The 26476-nt window shown below is 48.1% G+C and overlaps 1 protein-coding gene across 5 annotated transcripts in view; it reads left to right on the top strand.

Moving 5' to 3' along the window:
• The window catches only part of LOC128348198 (occludin-like), a 45190-nt gene that overhangs the window by 1578 nt on the left and 17136 nt on the right, over positions 1-26476 (top strand). The window contains exons 2-4 of one of the 5 annotated variants that reach the window (XM_053303913.1): positions 9342-9483; positions 12601-13344; positions 20876-21034. In XM_053303913.1, the coding sequence (XP_053159888.1) occupies positions 12655-13344; positions 20876-21034 (849 nt within the window). In that variant the 5' untranslated portion in view covers positions 9342-9483; positions 12601-12654. Of the gene's footprint in view, positions 1-9341; positions 9614-10149; positions 10251-11176; positions 11283-12600; positions 13345-20875; positions 21035-26476 lie in introns of those variants that run through there. The other 4 variants (XM_053303911.1, XM_053303916.1, XM_053303915.1 and 1 more) reach the window with 4 other exon arrangements.

The raw sequence follows: 26476 nt of genomic DNA, 5'->3' as shown, positions 1-26476 counted from the left end.
TCTGGTCACCATACCAAAAGAAGGACATTGTAGACTGGAAAAGTTGCGGAAGAGGGTAACCAAGATAATCAGGGTCCTAGAGCACCTTTCTAATGAGGCAAGGTTACAGCACCTGGGACTTTTTAATTTAGAAAAAGGTCTACTGCAGGAAGACATGATGGAGGTCTATAAAATCATGCATGGTGTGGGAGAAGTGGATAGAGAGAAATTCTTCTCCCTTTTGCATAGCACTAGAACCAGGGGCATCCCATGAAAACGATTGCCAAGAAATTTAGGACCAACAAAGGGAAGTTACTTTTTCACACAATGCATAATTCACTTGTGGAATTCTCTGCCACATGACGTGGTGACAGCCAATAGCCTGGAAGGCTTTAAGAGAGGTTTAGATAACTTCATGGAGGAGAAGTCTATCAACGGCTACTAGTCGGAGGGCTATGGGCCACCTCCAGCCTCAGAGGTAGGATGCCTCCGAATAGCAGTTGCAGGGGAGTAACAGCAGGAGAGAGGGCATGCCCTCAACTCCTGCCTGTGGCTTCCAGTGGCATCTGGTGGGCCACTGTGTGAAACAGGATGCTGGACTGGATGGGCTTCCTTGGGCCTGACCTAGCAGGGCTGTTCTTATAGTCTTATGTTCTACCTCAACCACCTCAACTATTCATGCAACATCAACAGTGCAAAGGAACAAGCTGACACCCAGCTGTTGGACCCCCTCCCTGGTGCTTTCCAGATCAGCCACTCAACAGCAACAAAATGCTTCTGTTCAAGCAAACCACATTCAAAACATCAACAGCAGGGGGAGCAGTCTCGCGAAAACTAACAACCCGAAAAAACAGCAACCTTTTTACCCCAGTCCTACAATGTTCTATCAAAAACTTGCCACGTTTGAATTTGAAACAAGGCATTGGAAATATGAACGGCACCCTGCCGTCAGCATAAGGACTGCGGTGTCACAACACAGGAAGTGTGAAAGCACCCTTGCAGGGTATAATCTGGAAAGTGCCCCTCAGAGGCCCAGGGACATTAGTTGGGATGGCAATGGCATCTATATATTTAATTCTCTTGGCCGGCATGTGTGCCCAGGATTTGGCGAGAAAACTCTCGCGAGAGTTTCTGGCATTGGGTGAGAGTTGGGCGGGGGGGGGGGAAGGTGGCAGATGGTGGTGGCGGGCTGCAAAACAGCCTGAGGAGGCAGGCTTGGGTGGCCGCCGGGAGGCAGCAGCAGGACGACCTGGCCAGGCCGTCCCAGGTAAGGGGGAAGAGGTGGCGGTGCCAAGCCCGGCCTGGCTGCTGGGGGTGAGAGGAGGCAGCGGGACAGCCAGAGAGACGAGAAAGTGGCAGGGAAGCAGCGGAGAGACTGAAAAGAGGGTGAGTGGGAAACGGGCAGCAGGGCACAGCCCCAGTGCCCGTTGGAGGCCAGGGCAGGAGGGAAACGGGTGGCGGGACTTCCCTGTTCACCACCTGGGAGGAGGAACGGCGGTGGCGGGGCCCTTTTCAGCCACCCGCCGCCCAGTAAGGAGGGCCTATGGCATCAGTGAGGTCGGCCAAAAATGGCCGCCCACCGCCCAGTGAGGTAAAATGCTCAGTGCGGGGGGAGGGAAGGAGGGAGGACAAGAGAGAGTGGGGCAGGAGGGAGGGGAAAGGAGGGCAGGAGAGAGTGGGGCAGGAGGGCAAGTGAGAGTGGGGCAGGAGGGAGGAGTAGGGAGGGCAAGAGAAAGTGGGGCAGGAGGGGGGGTGGGGTAGGAGGGGTAGGGCAAGAGAGAGGGGGGAAGGAGGGTGAGAGAGTGGGGTGGGAGGGGGAAGGGCAAGAGAGAGTGGGGCAGGAGGGAGGGAGGGAGGGGAAGGAGAGTGGGGCAGGAGGGAGGGGGAGGGGACAAGAGAGAGTGGGGCAGGAGGGAGGGGAAGGGAGTGCAGGAGAGAGTGGGGCAGGAGGGCCAGTGAGAGTGGGGCAGGAGGGAGGAGTAGGGAGGGCAAGAGAAAGTGGGGCAGGAGGGGGGAGGGAGTGGGGTAGGAGGGGTAGGGCAAGAGAGAGGGGGGAAGGAGGGTGAGAGAGTGGGGTGGGAGGGGGAAGGGCAAGAGAGAGTGGGGCAGGAGGGAGGGAGGGAGGGGAAGGAGAGTGGGGCAGGAGGGAGGGGGAGGGGGCAAGAGAGAGTGGGGCAGGAGGGAGGGAGAGAGGGGAAGGAGAGTGGGGCAGGAGGGAGGGGGAACAGCTGGCCCCAAAGAGTGCACAGATGCTCTGTGCGGGTTGGCTAGGTTGGATTATTCTTAGCCAGAGAATAAAGGGTTTATCATACCGTAGACCTGGAAAAGGTGGGGTGGGTTCATGTGTAAAAGTCTTCTCTGTAGACCTGCTTTGTGTCACACAGACTTCTCTCTCCATCCCAACAGACATGTAACTCAAACTTTCTTGATTTAAAGTTTCTTGCAGTTATTAACTATACTTCTGAGTGGTTTCTCCAGAACCCAGCGCTGCTAGCAATTGGCATCCCCTCTGCCATTCAGTTATAACTATACTCCTGTGTTGGGAGAGTGGAGAAAGCGAAGTTTTTTCTCTGTGTCCCATAAATACTAGGACTTGGATCATCCCTTAAATTCAGATTCTGGAAGAGGACATCTCTTCCCTTAATTCGATGTAGAATTATTGTATAGAATTAATGATGTTGTTCCCTCAGACAGCTTTCAAAGGGGATTAGGCATGGTTGTGAAGGACGATAAATCTAATCAAATGTTATTCCATGGTGGTGGGGTAGAACCTCTGAATTTAGAGCCTTTAGGACTCTAAGTCTCCTGAGACAGAATGTTCATTTGTGGGGGACCCTGTGTTCTTATTGGCTAGCATATGAGTGCATTACACTTCCCATGGAAGAGGGGATGGGCGTACACACCTTCCGCCCCAACTGAGAAGTTGTCCATGCTAAGACCACACTAAGGTCTTGTGATAGATTCACAAGCTCACATTAGTAAGATAGCAGCAAATGTGCTCCATCAACTTTGGTAGTCCAAGACAACATTGTTTCCCTTTTTTGAAGAAATGTTTTTTTAAAAAAACAGGATTACATTGTATAAGATTTTGTCCCTGAAGAAGGTTTCAGCCAAAATGCATTGGGTTCAAATAAGTTTACAGCACTGAGGGATCTTTGTCTCTTCATTTGCAACTGTATTTGGTGCTTCTCATTTTTCTTCATCTATGTTAGCCACTACATCCTTGGTCAATTTAATTTTTTTCTCAGTTTGAAAATATACCATTATGACTACGACTATTTATATAATGCTTTTCAACAGAATTTCTCAAAGCAGTTTACACAGAAAAATAAAGAAAAAGATGGCCCCCTGTCTCCAAAGGACTCACAATCTAAAAAGAAACACAGAGGAGAAACCAGCAACAGCCAGTGGAAGGATGCTGGGCTGGGTGGGTGGGGGGGTGAACTGGGCCAGTAGCTCTCCCCTTGCCCTACCTGAAAAGAATGATTGCTGGGACCTTCTGCATGTGAAACAGGTGCTCTTTTGCACCTCTCTTAAAGTCACAAGAGTCGTCTTCCTTTGCATTTGGGGATCTTAAAGATCATCTAGACTCACCTCCCCAGATTCTCCAGAAATAATTCCACACCTAGAACACATCTCAGCCTCATATCATCTCAGATTAAGATTCAGGAGATGGAGACAAGCCAGTGAGGATGCAAAGTGGGTGTTCAGATGAGAAAACGTTAGGGTGTGGGGAAGGGGGTTCTGTGGAGGAATTTGGGGACCCCATTATCACCCTTTTACTTGTCATAAAATCCCAGGTTCAGCCCCTAGAAGCATCTCCAAGTAGCTCTGGGGAATCTCCTGTTTGAAATTATGGGGACTAGCTGCCAATCAGTGTACCAGGGGTTCCCAACCAATGGTACTCCCGATGTTGCTGAACTACAATTCCCATCATCCCCAGTCAAAATAAATTGTAGTTGGGGGTGATGGGAGTTGTAGTTTAGAAACATCTGGCATACCACAGGTTGGGAACCCCTTATGTAGACTCTACTGAGCTAGATGGACCAAGGGTCTGACTCGGTAGAAGGCAGCTTCCTATTTTCCTATAGTTCATACCACCAACGTAATGTGACAGCAAGTGCATGTCAAAACTGTCCACTCAATGGAGCTGTATGACAGGCAGAAATTCAACAGGTACAGCCTGCTCCCCAGTTACTCCAAACCACTTTTTAGAGCATGGTTTTAAAACCGTGTCATCTTGATTTGGGCATTTCTGCTCATGCTTGCCAAGACAGAACTCTGAGAAAGAGAAGTGGGATAGCATATGACATGCAGAAAGTTGCTCCTGGAAGGGTCTGTGGCAGCAAATGGTGTATCTGATGGAGGGAACAGACTCCACAAAAGCTGAAATGAATGCATTCATCTGGAAGGTGCTATGTGACTCTTTGCTTTTGCAGAAAATCAGGCACCTCCAAGGTATTTGGAAGAGTTAAAAGCCGGAAGAGGAACGGATGGGATATTTGCACAAAGGAATAAGCTGGGATATGGCAGATCTGACAAACAGTCATTGTGTTTCCAGTCTCTGCGCGCGCGCGCGCGTGCGCACACACACACACACACACACACACACAGAACACACCTGCTCTGCCAGCTCTTGAAAGAGACATGTTTAAGAAATGTTTGGGGACACCTGAGCCAGAAGGGAGGGGTGAGCCCAAACTGGCAAGGAAGTATAGGAAGGTACTTTATCTCCATATCTGTTGCTGTGTGTGTTTGTGTTGCAGGAGTGGGGTGATACTTTATTTATTTCTTTATCACACTTCTATCCTGCCCTTCCTCCAAGAAGCTTACAATGGCTTGCATGGTTCTCCCTATTACTTTATCCTCACAACAACCCTGTGAGGTAGACTTTATTTGTTAGCCACCCCATAACAAATTTTGTTCACTGGGCAGCTCACAACAAAGCATTAAAACATCAAGTAAAAAACACATAACACATGAAATCACAACACACACACACAAAATACAATACTAAACAATTTAAACCCCCTTTTTTGCCAGTGTTAAAAATCAAATTTAAAAATCAAAGTTTAAAAAGGCCTGAGTGAACAGAAAAAGAACAATGTGATGATGCCAGGCAAACCTCACTGGGGAGGCTATTCCGTAAATGGGGTGCAACCACTGAAAAGGCGATAAAAATAACCGTGTGCATTGCTCTGGGCTCCTGGGGGCGGGGGGAGAGTGGCATATGAATGTAAATAAATCAACTACCTGTGAGATAGGTTAGGCTGGCAGAGAACTACTGGCCCAAGGTCACCCTGTGGAATTTCTGGCTAGCTGGATTTGAACCTGGAACTCTGTGGGCCTAGTGTTGGCTTTCAGCGCCAAAGTTGCTACGGCTTCCTCCCACGGATGCACCTCTTGCTTGCACAAAGGAGGGTCATTTGAATACAATGCTTGTTCCTTATCTCAGCTTGAGACTGACGTGGAAATGTTCAAGCTGTTCTTTCGTGACCATGCTTACAGCAGAGGTTGGGCTGGGCAAGCTGATGGGCCGCATGGAAGAGGGCCACTTCTCTGAGATGGAGGCAGGGGCATTGCTAGGTATGTGGGAAACCACCACCCCTCCCACTGAGCCCACAGTCTTCCTTTTTGATAATTAAACTCAATCATATCCCCCCAAAGAATAATTACATACTAGCCGACCCCACACAGAGCATCTGTGCGGCGCTTTGGGGCCGGCTGTTTCCCCCTCCCTTTCCCTCCTGCCCCGGTGTCTCCTCTCTTCCCCTTCCCTCCAGCCCCGCGTTCTCTAGCCCTCCCCCTCCCATTCCTCCCCCTACACAGAGCCTCACTGGGCTGCGGGCGGCCAAGAAGGGCCCCACCACCCAACTGCTGTCGCCATTTTTTTCTCCCTCCCGTCCACCTGCTGTGGCGGCTTTTCTCTCCCCCCCCCCGCTCTGCCCACCTGCCGCTTTTCTCCACTTTTCTCTCCCCCGTTCCGCCCGCCGCCGCTTTTCTCTCCCCCCTCCTCTGCCCACCCACCCACCACAGCCGCCACTTTCTTCCCCCTCTCCTCCTCCCTCCTCACTCAGCCGGGCCTCTCGCTGGAACTCTCACAGCGTGTTGTGAGAGTTCCGCCGCCAAATCCTGGACATGCATGCCGGCTAAGAGAATTAATTATATAGATGTTTTTCAAATATTTTAATGTCGCATCTATGAAGGTGGAAGTAGCAGGGAGCTACGTGAGGCTAGGAGATCTCTCCCATGTGTTGAGCAGGTGCCTCTGCTGCTGTACTTCCTTTAGGAACATAGGAAGCAGCCTTATATTGAGTCAGATCCTTGGTCCATCTAGCTGAGTATTGTCTACACTGACTGGCAGCGGCTCTCCAAGGTTTCAGGCAGGCGTCTTTCCCAGCCCTAGCTGGAGATGCTGCCAGGGACTAAACCTAGGAACTTCTGAACATAAGAACAGCCCTGCAGGATCAGGCTCAAGGCCGATCTAGTCCAGCATCCTGTTTCCCACAGTGGCCCACCAGATGCCTCTGGGAAGCCCCCACAGGCAAGAGCCTAGGGCATGCCATCTCTCCTGCTGCTGCTCCCCTCCAACTGGTATTGAGAGGCATCATGTCCCTGAGGCTGGAGGTGGCCTATAGCCACCAACTAGTAGCCACTGATAGACCTCCATGAATTTGTCTAATCCCCTTTCAAAGCCATCCAAACTAATGCAAGCAGATGCTGTACACTGAGCTACAGCCCCGTTCCCGAAGGGGAATACCTTTCAGAACTCACATGTACCCACCCTTCCAAATGCAAACCACGGTGGACCCTGCTTAGCAAAGGGCATAATTCATGCTCACTAAACCCCTCCTGTATTCTGCCAAGGGAAACCACATGGCTCTGTGGTCGCCAGGAGTCAACACCGACTTGACAGTACAACTGCAAGGTCTTAGAGTTGGGAAGTGGCTGATGAGATTCGGGGCTCTCAGCAATTCACTAGGGATCCATGCCACCTGACCACCCTCTAATGATGCCCCTGGATGGAGACCATGTGCCTTTTAACTTTCTGAACTCCAACCAGAGATGCACCTGGGTAATTTTGGAGCCTGGACCTAAAGGCCTTTGGAGGGGGCCCCTCCCCTGCAAATTAAGCATCATCCTGCTCTGCTGGGCGACCACACCACCCAGGACAGGCTAATGAGGATTTGGGGGCCCCCAGAGGTGTGGAGGCCCTGGACTTCGGCCCCAAAGTCCATGCGTAAGAGCGCCTCTGACTCCAACCTGCCACGATTGGTGAGTTTTCCCCATAATGTCACCTCCATGCTGCAGCAGCAGAAGCAGCACCTGTTGAATATCTGCCTGCTCTGCGGTGGCTAAAAAGGAGAGGCAACGAGGTGGTTCACTTTCCACGCTGCCCTGCAGAGAAACAAAATAGATTTTCCTGCTTATTCACTGTTTAGTAAAAATATTTTTTTTCCCAGCACCCATTTCTAAGCTGAATCATACACTGGAAATTGAAATCAGAAAGCAACCCTAAGCTTGCCCATCTGGGTCTTTCCCCCATATGATTTCCCCCACTGATCCTTTTTTTAATTTTGCAAGGTGATTTTATTATAATCTCAGAAGAGGGGCCTGCATTCTTATGTTTAATTTTATACAGTGACCCGTATAATTGAAGGAAATTGACACATCTGTGTGTGTATGTGTTATTAGTTAATTAATGTTATGAACAACAACAACAGCAACTAAATTTCTCAGAGCAGTTTCCATAGCAAAAGGAAAGAGAAAGTGGTTCCCTGTCTCCCAGGGGGCTCACGGTCTCAAAGGAAATGCAAGGGAGGTGCCAGCAAGAGCTACTGTGTGAGCCCTGTAAGATCTTCCCCTCAAGGGATGGAGCCACTCTGGGAAGAGCAGAAGGTTCCAAGTTCCCTCTCTGGCATCTTCTCCAAAATAGGGCTGAGAGAGATTCCTGCCTGCAGCCTTGGAGAAGTTGCTGCCAGTCTGTGAAGACAATATTACTGAGCTAGATAGACCAATGGTCTGACTCAGTATTTGGCAGCTTCCTATGTTCCTATGTACTGGGAGGGACACGTGACTTGGCTAGGCTGAATAGGGACTGTTGCTCTCCCCCTGCTAAACAGAAAAGTGCCCCCTCACTTTAAAAGGTGCCCCTTGGCCCAGTTAGCAAGTGTTGGACAGAAAAACCATCCTTAATATTTTCCTTGACACTTCCCCCAAACAGTAAGGTCAGAACCATCATACAGTAGCCTCTAGAAATGTCTTCAGACAATGTGTAATAATGCAGAACTCACTGCCACTTGATGTAGCAATAGGAATTGGCTTGAATAATTGACAGTCTCTAGGGACAACCCACGCAGGGTGCTTTTGCCTTCAGTCCATTCTTGCGGGCTTCCTGGAGGTATCCGGCTGACCCCTCTTGGAAACAGGATACCAGGTTCTGTGGGTGTTTGGTTGGATCCAGCTCTGCGCGCATTCTTAAGGAAGGAAACCACATGCTCTTAATACACAGAACTACACACACACACACACACACACATATATATATATATATATATATATATGGGGCAAGCTCTTTATTGGAGAGCGAAGCTGATCTTGTGGTAGCGAGCATTAATTGTCCCCTTTGCTAAGCAGGGTCTGGCCTGGCTTGCTTGTGGATGGGTAACTGCATGTGAGCACTGTAAGATATTCCCCTTAGGCGATGGGGCTAAAGCTAAGTGGTAGAACATCTGCATCTGCTTGCATGCAGAAGGTCCCAGGATCAATCCCTAGCAGCATACCCAGGTAGGGCAGGGAGAGACTTCTGCCTGAAGCCTTGGAGAGCTGCTGCCAGTCAGTGTAGACAATACTGAGCCAGACGGACCAAGGGCTTAACTCAGTAAAAGACAGCTTCCTATGTTTCTATTTGTCATTTTACAATTTAAAAATACACTAACAATTGCGACTGAAATCCAGACTACATGATTCAGTAATGCTTCTCGGGAATTACTGAAATTAAGGACTACTTAATTTCAATAGAACTACTCAGGAGTAATTTAGTTTGTATGCCAGCCGTTGATTCTAAACTGGTTCACAGCAAATGAATCCACTTGAGCCGTAAGTTGAGGAGTTGGCCAATTCAAGGTGGCTGCCCGTTTTTTTTCTTTTGCCTTTTTGCAGCGGGGTGGTGGGGAGGGCTTTGGATCCGTGTGCCGGGTGTGTAGGAGGCGTCCCCAGGCCTCCTCCATGGGGAGGAAGCTGCGTGCTATTCAGAGACGGCTCCTTGGCAGCTGCTGGCTGGGGGGAAAGCAAGCCACACACAAAAGAAATTATTTATCAGGTGAAAGGCGAGAACCCGGTTGGGCATTTGTGTCTTCTAGGAACAACCTTGACATTCGCACAGGCGCACGCGCAGGGCTGGGAGCAGTGGGAAGGAGCCGAGGAATTTGCTCAGCTGGAGCCTCTGAGGCCTTGGCTGCGTTATCTCTGTGGGAACCGCACACAGACTGGGTGGTGTGCCGGGTAAGAGTCGAAAGAGTCTCTCGGGAACGGGGGCCACCCCAGATCAACTAGTTTCGGGGAGCAAAGGGGTGGCAACAGATGTGATTAAGGAAGTGAGGATTTTGCTCTGCACTGAACACTACTTATAGAGGTACGGTACTGTTGATAGTTTATTTCCCTTATTAATGGAGCATTTTCAGACTTATTCAGAAATGGGTCAGATTCCAGTTAGAAAATCGTGAGGCCATTCACACAATCAAAAACTGTGCTCTACCCGGGTTTGGGAGCTGTGTGTGCTCCCAATTTTTGGTTGTGTGGAAGCAAGGTAGGAGGAAAACCTGGTTAGAAAGTGATTGTGTGGAAGCAAGGTGGGAGGAAAAGCTACCCAGGTTTCCCTCCTATCTTACTTTCACACAATCACTTCTGCCCAGGTTTCCCTCCTACCTTGCTTCCACACAACTGAAAATTGGGAGTACACACAGCTCCCAAACCTGGGCCGGATACAGTTTTTGGTTGTGCAGATGATCTCAATGACTTTTTGGATTAAACTAAAACATCCAGTCTGCTGGGGATTTTTGTTTGACTAGAGATATTTGCTTAGGCAGTACACAACATTTTTGTTTTTGTTTTAATGACAAAACACAGCCTTCCACCTTCCTTGTCTCTGCAGAAACTGACAGACTCAGGTAAAAGCCTTGTCCATGTCACCAGCGACTTCTCTCTTCTTGCTCTTTGAACTGACAAGATCCAGGGGAAACCTTGTCACTTGTAATGAATCAGTTATAAAGGTGAATGACACATTAACTAAAATGTTTCATCAGTGAACAATGTAATCACCTTCTACAATATACAGAGCTTGTACAGTAACTACTAGGCCTGTGCAAAATCAGATGGGTAAACTGGGAAAAGTCAAATTTTACCCAGATCAGAAGGGTTCAAAGAGTCAGAAGCCAAACTTGCACAGCTGAATTCTGATCCCATCCAAAAAAAACCTGAGCCTTCTCAAGCTCCAAATGGTGGTAAGAGTCTGCTCTGTCTTCTTCTTTTTTTAAAGCTATCACGGCTGGCAGGGAGGGCAGGCATCTTCTTCACTCTGTCTGTCCACCTGCCTGCCTGCCTGCCTGTGCATATCTCCTTTAAAAAAAGATTCAAAAAAGTTTTTTGCCCATTTTGTCTCACAAGTGGCAAATGTCTAGGTTTCATCACTTCCCCTGCAATTCTCTGGTGCTAGGCTACTCTTCTTTATTCTGGTTCACAATGAGTATCCCAGTTACAAAACTGAAAACATGTTTTAAGCTTTGTCTGCTCTTGACCCTGTTCCTGACTCTGATCCCAATTCTGACCTTGACATTCAGGGGTAGGATTAGATCAGGTTGGACCCAATCCTGACATTTACATTCCTGCACAGCCCTAATAACTACCATCATGCAATAAAGAAAACTAAGATATTTTGCCTAAAAAGTATTGTATCAAACTATACTGAAGCTAAAATATTTACTTCATTAATTGGTTAGATTAATTGATTAAAACCTGTTTTGATAGATTTAAAATATCCTCCATAATGATGTACGCCACCTTTTTGCATTATATAATGGGAGCCACCTTGCATGATTAGCTAATAATTCATTTAATTATTTAAGTAAGTGAAGTTTGGGTTGGTAAGCCTATATTTTGGTAAAGTAGTTTCAAAAACTGTAGAATGAGATTGTTTTAGGTATTCTGTGTGCAAGAGAAGAGGGGATGCTTTTTCTGAGATGGCCCCAGCCACCTACTACTGCTGCCTGATCACACATGTGAGAGTCACTGCAGTCATCACCATGGTAGGAGCATTCCCTTTAGTGCGCATGAGAATGCCTCTTCTGAGAAGGCAGATGACACCTATGAAGGAAGAGGCATTCCCCTTTTCTCTCAACTATGGTGGAACATCACTTCTAAGAGGATGCCTTCTCTAGCACATGTATTTATCATTTAAAAACAAAGATAGTGTGCTTTTTGCTTCATCAAAACTATTGTTTTCTTGGTGGACAGAGGCATGCACATTTAAATGGACTGACAGCATCACTTAAGGCCTCTTGAAGTTCCCAGCCTTGGGTTCCCAGATATTAAAGCAAGTGAGCCATCGAAGCAGTGTCGATTCCCGGTGATCACAGAGCCCTATGGTTGTCTTTGGTAGAATACAAGAAGGGTTTACCATTGCCTCCTCCTGCACAGTATGAGATGATTATGCCTTTCAGCATCTTCCTATATTACTGCTGCCCGATATAGGTGTTTCCCATAGTCTGGGAAACATACCAGCGGGGATTCAAACTGGCAACCTCTGGCTTGGTAGTCAAACCATTTCCTCACTGTGCCATTAAGTGGCTGGTCCCAGATATTACTGGACTACAATTCCCATCATCCCCAGCCAAAATGGCCAACATTGAGAGACTCAAGGAAAACCTGGGGTTGTTTGACTAGAACCTGTATGATTAACCAGCCATGATTTCTTTAACTGGGTGACGGTTCTAAAATACTAGGTTCTAAAAATATCAGACTAGATGCAGGGCCTTCTCAGTGGTGGCATCACCACTGCAGAAATCTCTCACTGGGAAGACCCACCAGGATGCCTTCTTGGTGTTATTTCAGAGTGCCATAAAAGCCTTTGTGTTCCATCAGGCTTTTCACAGAAGCATCCTTTTTAACTGATGCTGTCATGCTGCTTGTAGTGTAGCTGCCTACAGAGTTTCCTGCAGTATTGTAAATCCCAGCAGTCTGTGCAGCAGAGCTGTTGGTTGTGATTGTACTGTGATTGTTTACTTGGTCTGGTCTTAAATAACTGGTGGTTTTATTGTGTCCACTCTTCTGCTCCACCTCTTTCTGAGGTTGTTCTGCCTCACAGGTGGGATATCAATCCCACAGATAAAGTTTACCTTTTCTTAACTGAATGAGAAGGTCTACAGCAGAGATTCTCAATGTTGGGTCCCCAGATGTTATTGGACTTCAACTCCCATAATCCCCAATTGAAGGCCACTGGGGCTGGGGATTATGGGAGTTGAAGTCCAATAACATCTGGGGACCCAACGCTGAGAATCTCTGGTCTACAGTATCAGCGGCAAATGCCTCACATGATCCTTTGTGGTTTCTCTCTCTCGCTATTAGGGGTTGCTCTGGAGACCTGTGAGCTCCCCTCGCTGAGCATCGCTTTCCAGGAGCATGTACAACAGCAAAGGGCCATATGATAGCCCCACAACTGGATATGCCCCTCCTGGAGAGGACTATGGGTACGACATCCACTCGCCTCCCCCTGGCTCCTACTACATGGAAGACGTACCCCAGTATTTCTACAAGTGGAACTCTCCCCCCGGCGTGGTGCGGATATTGGAAGGCACGGGGATCCTGCTCTGCGTCACCATATTTGCCTGCGTGGCATCCACCCTTGCCTGGGAATATGGCTATGGCTATGGAGGTCTTTACGGCGGCACCATGGGTGGCTATGGAGGTGGCTATGGCGGAGGCATGGGCTACTATGGAGGGTACGGGGGCTATGGAGGCTACGGGGGCTACTATGGTGGCGTGACCAACCCCCGGGCAGCCAACGGCTTCATGATTGCCATGTCGGTGCTGTGCTTCATCGCCCTCCTGGCTCTGGCCGTCACCAGCCTCACCAAGTCCAGCGGCTCTCGCTCCAGAAGGTTCTACCTGATTGTCATTGTGGTGTGCGCCATTCTGGCCTTTGTCATGCTGATCGCCTCCATCGTCTACATCATGGGGGTCAACCCGCGGGCACAGATGTCCAGCAGCTACTACTACAATCCCATGCTGACCATGTGCAACCAGATCTACTCCACGGGGACCTACATCAACCAGTATCTCTACCACTACTGCATGGTTGACCCTCAGGAGGTAGGAATATTATCTGATGTCCAGTGGTGTCGTTGCAAATTCAGAAGTGCAGGCTCACTCCACGACAGCCCCCCATAGCCACACCCACATTGGCCACACCCCTCACTTAAATAGATGCATTAATCGGGCATTGGGGGGGGGGTCATCCCATAAAACAGACTGGCAGGAATTTTAGGACTGATAAAAGGAAGTGCTTTTTTCCCCACACAGTGCATAATTCATCTATGGAATTCTCTGTTACAAGAAGTCAAGAATCATGTAGACTCTAGGGTATTACTAAAATGAATGGCAGGAAATGCCCCCTGAAATGCACTGGTTCCTTCCAAATGGCCAAAGAAATGCATGGAATTTCTGAATGGTCATTGCTCATTGGTCATTCAGAAATTCCATGCATTCCATGGCCATTTGGAGGGACCAGTGCATTTCAGGGGGCATTTCCTGTCATTCATTTTAGGATGTCCTAACACTAGTCCACTGTAGAACTTGCTTGTATTGCTGGCATTCCCAGGTTCAATCCCTGGCAGCATATCCAGGAATGGCTGGGAAAGACTCCTGCCTGAAACCATGGAGAGCCGCTGCCAGTCAGTGTAGATCAGGGATTCTCAATTTTTGGTCCCCAGATGTTATTGGACTTCATCTCCCATAATCCCCAACCAAAGGCCACTGGGTCTGGGGATTATGGGAGTTGAAGTCCAATAACATCTCGGGGCCCAACATTGAGAATCCCTGGTGTAGACAGTACTGACCTAGATGGACCAAGGGTTTGACTCATGGCTTCCTATGTTCTTAAGACAGGAAGAATGGTATGGTAATAAATACTTGTTATAGCCAGAACAGCACATTCGTTCCATGCAGAAAGCACAGAGCCTTGTGTCCCTCCCTGCTGAGACCCTGGAGGGGGAAAAGTACTAGGATCGTGTCCCTGCCCATTCCTGCAGCACTACCCCACTGCTGCCATCTCTCTGGTCTTTCATTTCCAACATGGAGCATGACAAGGCCTCTTGACAGGCCAACTGGGAAGGCATGAGGGATAGTCAGTCCTAGACAAATGCACCAAAATGCCAGGGGTGCCAAGATGATTGGTGGCCTGGAGCACCTTCCTTATGAGGCAAGGCTACAGCATCTGTGGCTTTTTAGTTTAGAAAAAAAGACGACTAAGGGGAGACACAATAGAGATCTATAGCATTATGCAGCAAGGTGTGGAGAGAGTGGAGGGAAAGGTTCTTCTCCCTCTCTCACTGCTCTAGAACCAGGGGTCATCCCATAAAATGGATTGGCAGGGATTTTAGGACTGACAAAAGGAAGTACTTTTCCCCCACACAGCTCATAATTCATCTATGGCATTCTCTGCCATGGGATGTGATGATGGCCACCAGTTTGGATGGCTTTAAAAGGGGCTGAGGCAAATTCATGGAGGACAGGTCTATCAGTGGCTACTAGGCTGGTGGCTATAGACCACCTCCAGCCTCAGAGGCAAGATGCCTCCCAATACCAGTTTCAGAGGAGCAACAGCAAGAGAAGGGGCATGCCTTCGTCTCTTGCCTGTGGGCTTCCCAGAGGCATCTGGTGGGCCACTGCAGGGAAACAGGATGCTGGACTAGATAGGCCTTGGGCCTGATCCAGCAGGGCTGCAAGGAGGCTGTAGCGTTTCTTGCCCTGATGCCAACTCAAATATTCTGTGATTCTTCAGCCCCATCCCCCAAGGAGTCCCTCCTTGGGGATAAAGGAAGCTGCTTTGTACGACATCAGGCAACTGATCCATCTAGCTCAGTATTGTGCGCACTGACTGGAAGCAGCCCTACTGAAGATGCTGCCAGGGAGTGAACCTGAGACCTTCTGCATGCAAAGCAGATGCTCAGCCACTGAGCTAAAGCCCCGGCCCCTAAGGGAAATATCTTACAGGGCTTACATGTAGCCCCCATCCCAATGCAAACCAAGGCAGACTCTGCTTAGCAAAGGGGACAATTCATGCCCTCTACTGCAAGACCAGCTCTCCTCCCCTTTGGACTTCAGGTCAGAAGGTTTGTAGCGAAGAGAGCTGGTCTTGTGGTAGCAAGCATGACTTGTCGCCTTAGCTAAGCAGGGTCCACCCTGGTTACAAATGAATGGGAGGCTAGAAGTGTGAGCACTGCAAGATATTCCCCTTGGGATGGAGCAGCTGCTCTGGGAAGAGCAGAAGGTTCCAAGTTCCCTCCCTGGCAGCATCTCCAAGATAGGGCTGAGAGAGATTCCTGCCTGCAACCTTGGAGAAGCCACTGCCAGTCTGTGAAGACAATACTGAGCTAGATTGACCAATGGTCTGACTCGGTACAGGGCAGCTTCCTATGTTCCTATAAAGGAAGGCCCCGCCAGAAAACTCTGTCATCAAAATGAATTTGTTTCAGCCCACAGACTTCAAACCTACTTGCCAACTGATTTAGGGAAGGCCTCTGGGTGAGAGTTGGGAAACATCCTGGCTCTTAATTTTTGGACCTGAATTTCTGCCGCTTGCTTCTGTTGATATTCTCTATCGCAGTTACGTGCCTGATGGCAGGAATAGAATGAGTCACTCCAAAAGGACCTATCAGGGATACCAGGAGTGGACAGAAAACAATTGGAGGGCATTAAGGAGTGGAGTAGACTGGGTGGCATACCTCAAAATCGCCCTCTCGGGCAAATAAGATAAGAGTGACATGTTTGCCCTGTTCCATGATTCACTCTGGTGAGTGGCTATTAGTACATGCAGAGTTGGATCTGTGAGTCATACGGAGGTCATGTTTTCTTTTTTCAAGGGCAAGAAATAAACCCAATCACTTAAAACCTTGGGGTATGTTAATGCTGTTCTCACGACCCTAAACAGCATAGGAGCATGATCCCCTTCTTTATGATCCCCACCGCACATTAAGGTCATCTAGAGAGGTCCATCTCTGGACGCTGCCAGCCTATCTGGCGGTGGCTTGGGAACAAGCAATCTCTGCAGTCGCTCCTGGGCTATGGAACGCACTCCCTCTAGACATTCATGGTTTAACGTCTTTACCAGCCTTGAAAAGAGCCCTTATGGAACATTTTTTAGCCTGGCCTTTAGTAATATTTGAATGTTTTAAATTGTTTTAAATTGCTGGTTTTTCAATTGTGTTTATTTTTTGAACTGCCAAGAGCCTTTGGAGTATACAAAATAATTAAATTAATAACAACTAGCATAACTCATGCAGAGCATATGCGCTAGTACTTGATTGCTCCCCTCGCCCCCCAGCCACAGCCCCCCTCACCTCAGAGATGTCTCCACCCTCACCTGAGCCGCACTCCTGCTCCTCCTCCATCTCTTTACTCCATCCCCCTCACCCCTCTTGGTCGCGGCTGCAGCGTTGTGGCGCCTATTGGCCAAGCTGCAGCCCACTATCCCCAGGGACCTCCCCATCCTCACCGGAGCCCCATTCCTGTTTATCCCCACAGCAGCAACGGTTGACCGGGCCCTTCCTCAGTGCTGCCACCACCATGGCCGCTTGTTCCCCTTAGGCTGCTGACAGGCCCGGGCCCGTCCCTTGCTTGTCTGCCTTCCTCCGCCAATGGCCTCAGTAGCCCCAAACAACAGCAGTGGATGACTGAACCCTTCCTTGCTGCCAATAGGTGCAGCCATGGCCGCTCGTTCCCCTCAGGCCACTGGCAGGCTCGGGCCCATCCCTCGCCCTTCCTTCTTTCTCTCTTCCCTTCCCTTATTTTTCTCTCTCTCCTCCACTCACTCCCCCGTCCCCCTTCCTGAGTAAGCAGATCTTGTTTCGTCATCTAATTTACACAATGACAGCCTCCTTCTCCTGAAAGGGATCGTTCCTCCCTCACAACCCCTCTCTTCGCAGACCCCTGCCCACTATCCTTTTATATAGAGAGATTCCTCTCCTCTACGGTCAAAAACGTCTTCCTCAAGAACATCTTCCGACCAGTAACAGTTGCATTCCAACTGACCTTAACCATCACAGGCTCCTCCTCCTTATCTGCATATGGAATCCCCACTGCCCAATCACCAGGGTGCTTCTGCTTGCGAATTCTCAGGATTAGAACACAGGATTAGCCATGGGTATGCCTTCTTAGAGAATTAGATAGATAGATAACAACAGTAGTAATAGTAGTAGGTATTAGGAGGAGTACCACCCAGCCAGGGTAGGACAGCTGGCTACACTTCTGATTTTTGATCGTATGCTTGCAGACATTATGGTAGGAAACAGAATAATGGTATTGTGCAAGGCAGCAGCTGGGTAGGGGCGCTTTACCTCAGTAAAATGCTGGGGACAGAATATGGGTAGGCCCCGTTCATCCTACCCTCATTCCCCCTGCCTCCAGCTTAATAGTCCCATTTAGATATTATGTTGTATGGGTGTGAAGGTGCCTGTACACTTGTATATGGGTTTGTTTGAGCTACTGTCCCTGCATTCATGTTAAAAGTGAACCTAGGTATAGGTAAAGTGTGCCATGCAGGGCCCCCAAATGCATGGTACAGATAGGAAGAGTATCTCTGTACCCATGTTCAGCATAACAGGTGAATAACTACCTGTGTACACTGTACATTTATTTATTTATTTAATGTGTGGCCTGACTCTGAGGCTTTTGACAATTCATAACAGTAAATACAATAAAGACACAATAAAGATATTAAAACAACCGTGATTTAAAACAATTTAAAACATTCAAAGATTACTAAAAGCCTGGCTTCAAAAATATGTCTTGAGGGCTCTTTTAAAGTCTAGTAAAGATGTTAAGCCATGAATGCCTATAGGGATCGCCTTCCACAGTCTAGGAGCGACTGCAGAGAAGGCCCACTCGAGCTGGAGGCTTACGGAGATGGACCTCTCTTGAGGATCTTCATGTGTAGTGGGGATCATGCAGAAGAAGGTGCTCTCCTAGGTAACGTGGTCCAAAGTCCTAAACATTGTGTTAATAGTTTCCTTGTTGCGTTTTTATGGTATTTACTCAGGGGCGTAGCTAGGGGAGATGGGACCCGTGACTGCCCCTCTCCCTGGCGGCCCCTCTGACTGAGGGAGATCATTAAGAAAATAGAGAGGGGTCAGGATCTGGGGCACCCTGATTCTTTGAACCCATCGACTCAGTTACAGCTACACCCCTGTATTTACTGTTGTGAACCGCCTAGAGCAAGCCTACTCAATTTAGGCTACCAAGCTTATTTTTCGACCACAACTCCCATAATCCTGAGCCACAGTGGCCAATCACCAGGAATTATGGGAGTTGTAGGCCGACATCTGCAGGAGGGCCCAAGTTGAGCAGCCCTGACCTGCTAACTTGGCAAAGAGGCACCTTTTTAACGTGGTGATTCTCTTTATTTAGCAGGGGGAGAGTAACTGGTCCTATCCACCCCCTGCACAGTACCTCCAGTGACTGTTACTGCTGTCTATCTTATGTTTCTTTTTAGATTGTGAGCCCTTTGGGGACAGGGATCCATCTTATTTGTTTATTTCTCTGTGTAAACTGCCCTGAGCCATTTTTGGAAGGGCGGTATAGAAATCGAATGAATTAATGAATTAATGAATGACCTAGAGCCTTGAAGTCAGGTGGTATATAAAATAAAATAAAATAACTGTAATACACTTGTTGTATAACTGTGGACCATAATGTGTGAATGGGGCTAATGTTTGTAAACACATGACCAAAAATTGGGAGTGTACCCCATGCTCCTACCCTGATTGGGTGTTCCTTCTACCCTGTTTGAGGTCATGAGAACAATCCTATTTAATGCCAGTTCTGAAAAGCAAGGCAAGGACCAAATTAATTCCTGGTTTTGCTAGTCTAGTCTAAAGACTGCTCTAGGTCAGGGTTCTCAGCTTTGGGTCCCCAGAAGTGGTTGGACTACAACTTCTATCACCCTCTTTGACGGCTGTGGCTGGTTAGGATTGTACTACCAGCTGTGGCTGGTTAGGATTGTACTACTACAACTACCAGGAGTTGTAGTAGTCTAACAGGCTCTGGGGATCCAGAGTTGGGAAGCCCAGCTTTAGGTTATGAGAGCTGGTGAAAGCCAGTCTCATGAATCGGGGCCATGAGATGCAACAGCAGCCTTTGGGCAGGATCCATGCTAAGTTAGTCACAACTGAATCCCCTTGAAAGTTGATGGGACTTACATTAGTCCTGTCTCCTCTATGCTAGTGGTGCTGTTCTATCAGGGTTTGGATCATGAATTCAGAATCACGGGGTTCTGGGTATTTTGAATACAATTAAACTGCCCAAAGAAGCAATCTGCTACAGGCATGTTCTACACGTAACATGCTTAGTTATATTCCCTGATGTGTGTTTCATCTGGCCTGTGTGCGTCAGAGACTGTGAGCAACATACACTCTGTGCTTGCTTGGAGACATTCCTGTCCTTTGTTTTAATTTTTGCACCCCACTGTTCCTCCAAGGAGCCCAGCGTGGTCTTCATGGTTATATTTACCCTCACAACAACCCTGTGAGGTAGGTTAGACCAGGACTGCTCAACTTTGGCCCTCCTGCAGATGTTGGCCTACAGCTCCCACAATCCCTGGCTATTGGCCACTGTGGCTGGGGATGGTGGGAGTTGTCATTCAAAAACAGCTGTGGGGCCAAAGTTGAGCAGGCCAGGGTTAGGCTGAGGGATAAGTGACTGGCTCAGAGTTCCCTCTGAATTTCATGGCAGAATGCGGATATGAATTCAAGTGTGCCTGATCCTAGTCCAACCAGGGCTGCTCAACTTCAGCCCTCCTGCAGGTGTTGGCCTACAGCTCCCACAATCCCTGGCTATTGGCCACTCTGGCTAGGGATTATGGGAGTTGCAGTCCAAAAATAGCGGGGGGGGGGAGGTTGATGCCCTAACCATTGCAACATGCTGGCTCTTATGTGACCTTTATGTGTCCCAGGTGTGAACCCTGGTATGGATCTCAGGCTTCTGACTGCTGGAGAACATGACTAAAAGAAAAAGAAAAAGTTGCAGCCAGATGTTGAATGGGGAGGAGGGTGTTGTTTGATGACATTTTTTCAAGCCTTAGACCAAGGTGGCCAACCAGAGGCCCTCCAACTGCTGCAGCTCTACAACTCCCACCATCCCCTGCCACAGTGGGAGGCAATGATGGGAGTTGTAGTCCAACAGCAGCTGGAGAGCCTCAGGTTGGCCATCCCTGCCTTAGACCTTCAGGCAAGGGGTTCACAAGCCTGGGTCCCCCCAGATGGGGGGGGGACTTGCAGTCCAACAACATCTAGAGACCCAGAGTTGGGACCACCTGCCTTAAGGTATCTTCCTGCTAATGAAACTGTAATTACTCTGTGGTGTAGGGCAGTGGTTCCCAACCTGGGTTCCTCCAGATGTTGCTGAACTACAACTCCCAGCTCCCCCAGCTACAATTTACTATGGCTGAGGATTCTGGGAGTTGTAGTTCAGCAACATCTGGAGGAACCCAGGTTGGGAACCACTGGTGTAGGGTGATCCTTGTGGCATCATCAAAGGTTGTTAATGGATGCTTAGAATTACACTGTCAAATGTAGCCAGGAGTGAACTGAGTGAGACTGATGCCATCCCATTTCTTCCTCCTCACCAGGCGATTGCGATTGTCTGTGGCTTCCTCTTGGTTATCCTCCTCTGCATCACTTGCTTCTTTGCCCACAAGACACGTCAGAAAATCTGGAGGTACGGGAAGCATAATATCTACTGGGACAAGCCCCCAGCCTTCCAGGAGGGTCCGAACGTGGAAGAGTGGGTGAGTGAGAGGGCTTGTCTGTCCTCAGTGCTCTGCAGGAGAGCTGGTCTTGTAGTAGTTTGCATCAACTGTCCACTTTGCTAAGCAGTCTTTACCTTGGTTTGCATTTGGATGGGCAACTACACCTGAGCACTATCTGCTGCAAGATATTCCTCTTAGGGGGTGGAGCCATAGCTCAGTAGAAGACATCTTCCACTGGCAGCATCTCCAGATAGGGTTGGGTTAGAGACATTGGAGAACTGCTAGCAGTCAGTGTAGACTAGGGCTGCTCAACTTCGGCCCACCTGCAGATGTTGGCCTACAACTCTCATAATCTCTGGCTATTGGCCACTGTGGCTGGGGATTATGGGAGTTGTAGTCAAAAAACCAGCTGGGGGTCCAAAGTTGAGCAGGCCTGGCATAGACCGTATTGAGCTAGTTGGAACCATGATCTGACTCAGTTTAAGGCGGGTTTGTAAGTTCCATTGCCTGCTGTGAAGAACCCTTCTTCTCTCTTTCTGCAACCTTGGGGGGCCAGATGAAACATCTGAGGCTAAAGATCCAGGCAGCTTCATTCCCAATTCTAGATGTAATGCCACTTACAGAGCACCTCCTGCCCCCTCTGTCATGCACACAGCCCATCTTAGTCCTTCCGTAGGATGATCCACCAGCCCAGGACTGGTGTGGTGTCTCCCAGAACTGGCAACCTTCTCCAGGAACTGGCATTCTTCTTGCAAGCAGGCCTGAGGATCTTAGTAGTTTGATACTGTGGAAAAAACAGCAGAGGCAGGGGAGATGGGCGGGTGGGGGGAATCTTCAGGAGTAGCTTCAGACTGACAGAGTAGGCAACCCTTTCCTTTAGGCCATTTTTGATCATCCAAGAAGCAGATCTTCTCTCCTTCTAGAGGAGAAACCCTGAATCTGTCATGGTTGTCAAGGCAAGGCCAGACTTGGCATTGCAGTAGGTGCAGGTTGGCATTACTTCACACATGCTGTTCTTCCTGCTTAAGTGTACGTTCATATATGCATACTGGTGTCTGAAAGGCACCCAGACATCTGTGTTGCTCCAGCTACTTGTGGTTGGGAGCCAAGGAGAAGATGGAATCCTCCTTCATTTATTTATTTTATTATTTATTTATTTGAAATCTTTAAACCCCGCCCCTCCAGTACGCAACTGCTCAGGGGGCGGCTCACAACATTAATAACCCTTTTTAAACCCCTTGCTAACTTGGCAAAGAGACACCTTTTAATGTGGTGGTTCTCTTTATTGAGCAGGGGGAGAGTTACTGGCCCTATCCACCCCCTGCACAGTACCCCTCCAGTGACTGTTGCTGGTGTCTATCTTGTGTTTCTTTTTAGATTGTGAGCCCTTTGGGGATAGGGATCCATCTTATTTATTTATTATTTCTCTGTGTAAACTGCCCTGAGCCATTTTTGGAAGGGCGGTATAGAAATTGAATGAATGAATAAAATTAATACAACAGATACAATGTAAAATAAGAGACTAATACAATTAAACAAGTTAAACAACTGAAAAGCCCAGGTTAAAAATGGCAATGACCATGACAATTTTTTTAAAGTTTCAAATTAAAAGTTATTTAAAAAGCTAAAAACTGAAAACTATTTTTAAAAAAAGTACCTACCAGATATAAGCAGCAGATAAAAAAATTCAAAAGCCTCTTTAAAAAGATGTTTGTGTGTGTGTGTTTTAAAAAAAAACACTGATGGAGGGAGCATAGCAAAACTCTTCAGAGAGGGTGTTCCAAAGCTGAGGGGCCACCACCGGAAAGACCCTGTCTCTAGTCCCCGCCAACTGCTTCTCTGTTAGTGGCAGAGCCGTGAGCACTGCCTGAGATGAAAAACAGAGGGCCCTGGCAAATTATTATGGGCAAATGCGGTCCGACAGGTACCCCGACCCTAAGCCATGTAGTGCTTTAAAGGTCAAGACCTTTAATTCATTTTATATGTACCCCTCCCTTCCCTTCCTTCTGAATATGAACCGGGGGGGGGGCATTCCCTGGCTCTGCCCCTGCAGTCCTCCCTCTCTCCCTCCAGCACTCATCCAAACTCTCCAGATAGGATCCTTCCACATATATGCAGGATGTCTCTGAGTACCAGTTGCTGGGGAGTAACAGCAGGAGAGAGGGCATGCCCTCAACTCCTGCCTGTGGCTTCCAGTGGCATCTGGTGGGCCACTGTGCGAAACAGGATGCTGGACTAGATGGACCTTGGGCCTGATCCAGCAAGGCTGTTCTTATGTTCTTATATATTCTGGCATTTCCTTTGCAAAAGGAGAAGGAGGGGGAGAGAGCGCAAGAGAGAAATACCCGGGCATGTATCTCCTTGAGAGTCCTGCTCCCTGGCAATGCAGAAGGGAAGAGACAGACACTGTGTTGGTTGGTTATTCATAGTTGTGTCTCATGTTGCAATGTTTATGAGTGCAAGTTCCAGGGCTTCATTGTCCCCCAGCCAAGGCAGCAATCCACAAAGAATGTTAAGTGCCATTTGCCTATATCATGACCGTTTGTTATTCTGTCTTCCTAACCACCTTCTATGACTGTGGAATATCTGCTCCAGAACCACATCAAATGGAGTTATGAGGGATCTTGACTTCCCAGGGAATGATTGCGGATTCCACACTAGCCCTTTTCTCTGCAGTTACCACCCTTTATTCACCCACGTTTTATGGATAATAATCCAGATGATGTTGTGTCATCAGGAGCCGTGTTTTCATATAGAATTATAGAATTTGAGAATGGGAAGAGACATTAGAGATCCTCTAGTCCAACTAGGGTTGCCAACATTGTGCTGCCTGAATAAGGGTCCCAGGTCAGGTAGGGGGTGGGCGTATCAAGGCAGGGCCATCTCGGGGGCAAGGCCAAAATTGTTCTGGCCTTGCCAAAGATTAAGTTACAGCCATCGTCAATCCATCACCCTGCAAAAATAACTGGAAATACTGAAAAACAGCATTAAAAGCCTCATACAAAGCATTCCGGGCAAGCCCCGCCCACTTTCCAAACAGCTGATTGTCAGGTGGGGCAGCTCAGCAGCAGCCTGCGAGTGAGAAGGGAAAGAGCCTCAATCCCAAAACTTTCCAAAGTAGGACGACTACCTGAGCTGCAGGAGGGTCCTGTGCAGCTCCTTTTCCTTTGCCTGCTTCCTGCTTGCGCTTTCCCAATGGGCAAGCATTACATTATCCAACTACACACACACACACACACACACACACACAAACACACACACACACACACACACACACACACACACACACACACACACACACCAGCTGATCTCCCGGGCTCTCCTTCTATTCCTTCTTTTTTCCACCTCCTCACAAACTCATCACTTGCTTGCTCTTCCACTACTACTTTCTGTCTCATGTGCCTGCCTGCAGAGTCAGTTTACTCCAAGGCATTTTTCTCTCCTCCCCCACTCTCTGGGCCAATAGAGCCATGGGGGAATGGACTTTATGCTGGCTGCCGCAGCTGCTGCCCAAATACAGAGGAAAGAGCATCAAGCACTTCCCCCTGAAATTACAGGATGTCCCGGCCAATCTGGGACCGTTGGCAACCCTAGGTCCAGCTGCCTGCTCAATGAAAGATGCTGCTATAGCATCTGGCAGGTACCTGTCCAGCCTCTTTTGAAGACCTCCTGTGAAGGAGAGCCCACCACTGTATGAAGCAGACTGTTCCACTGTTGAACTGCTCTTATAGTCAGGAAATTCCTCCTAATGCTTCGCCTAAGCCTGCTTCTCCATAATCGCAGCCCATTGGTTCTAGTCCTCAGGAGCAACAGAGAACAAGTCCACTCCTCCTTGAAGATGGCTCTCATCTCTAGCCCTGGTCTTCTGCAAACTACACATACCCAGCTCCTCATAGACTTGGTTTCCAGACCTGCTTTCCCTGAACCTGTTCCAGTATATAAATGTCAGAATGCAGAACTGGACACAGGATTTCAAGTGCGTTCTTCAAATGTTAACACTGGGTAAAGTACACATTGTACCAGTTAATATTTTTTTGTTGCATTGGTGATAAAGCTGGCATCACTGATGAGGGAACTGCGGCCTATTTGTGTGTGTCTACAGCAACTCTCTTTTCCACCAAAACTGAAGAGTCCTTGTGGGTCATGGGAGATTTAGCTTCCAGGGCTCAGTGCTAGCTTCTGAAACAGCTCTTGGGAACCAGTACTCAAGTCACAGCCTCATAAGAATGCAGGAAGCTGCCTTATATTGATCCAGACCATTGGTCCATCTAGCTCAGTATTGTCTACGTTGACTGGCCAAGGCTCTCCAAGGTTTCAAGTGGGAGTCTCTCCAAGCGATATTTGAAGATGCTGCCAGGGATTGAACCTGGGACCTTACACATGCAATCAGATGCTCTTCCACTGAGCTACGGCCCTATCACCTATGGGGAATACCTTACAATGCTCATATGTAGCCTCCCATCCAAATGCAAACCAAGGTGGATGCTGCTTAAAGGGGACAATTTATGCTCACTACTGTAAGACCAACACTCCTCTTCCTTTCCATTCCTTTCCTTTCTAATAGGCCTTTGACATAGTAGGAAAAATAAATAGAGGAAACTACCTTTCCAAAAACAGGATCTGATGGGCCAGCGGCCTGCAGCCTACCCTAGAACCTTTGTGTGTGTGTGCAAGAAATGGTTTCTCTCCACTGTTTACTTATGATATGCCTGGGTTTCGGCTGCATCAATGATTAACCACTGAAGCAAGCTGCAAATTGATACCAAACAATGCTCAGAGAATAGAGTTGTGTTGCCTTCAGCAGGCCCAGGGAGAGGAAGGATGTCTGCTTTTATGTGTATCAAAACACTCCTGCAGGGTCAGGCAGAAGAAGGAGAGTGATACACTGGGCACTTCCTAGTACACCCCCACTCAGTGCTGGGATTCTTGCACAGAGCATTGGATTTTGACCGGCACCACCAAGCCATTTCACACATGCTTCAGGTGCAGCAAAAATCACATAGGAATTGTTTTGTGAACTCTGGACTTGGAATCACTTAAGAGGGTATCAACAAGGGTAACGGAATCAGACATGTAACCACTTTTTCTATGACTGTAGCCATAAGAAAAATTTCAAGGTGATATACCCACTGGCTAGAGAAGATCTCCTACTATAAAGGCCATATTTTTACAAAACTCTCCTCCATAGTATAATGTATGAAATGTACAACATATGTTGGCAATGGAATCAGAAATGATGCCCAAAAAGCTTATGGCTAGAATAATTGAAAAATGGGTATCATGTCTGATTATATTACCCTTGGAATTGCTCTTAGCAGAAATTATTTAGAGCATAGAGGAGGGACCCATGACTCAGGAAATATATGTGTATACACGTATACATATAAATTTATATACATATCAACACATACATTTATTGTTGATTAATAAAATAGAAATATAATGTGCAAGATGTTTCCGCTTCAGCTTTCATCAGCTGCT

Source organism: Hemicordylus capensis, chromosome 2 (assembly GCF_027244095.1).
Source record: "Hemicordylus capensis ecotype Gifberg chromosome 2, rHemCap1.1.pri, whole genome shotgun sequence".
Taxonomy (NCBI): Eukaryota; Metazoa; Chordata; class Lepidosauria; order Squamata; family Cordylidae; genus Hemicordylus; species Hemicordylus capensis.
The sequence above is the reverse complement of the archived record's forward strand: the minus strand, read 5'-3'. Positions and strand labels throughout refer to the sequence as shown.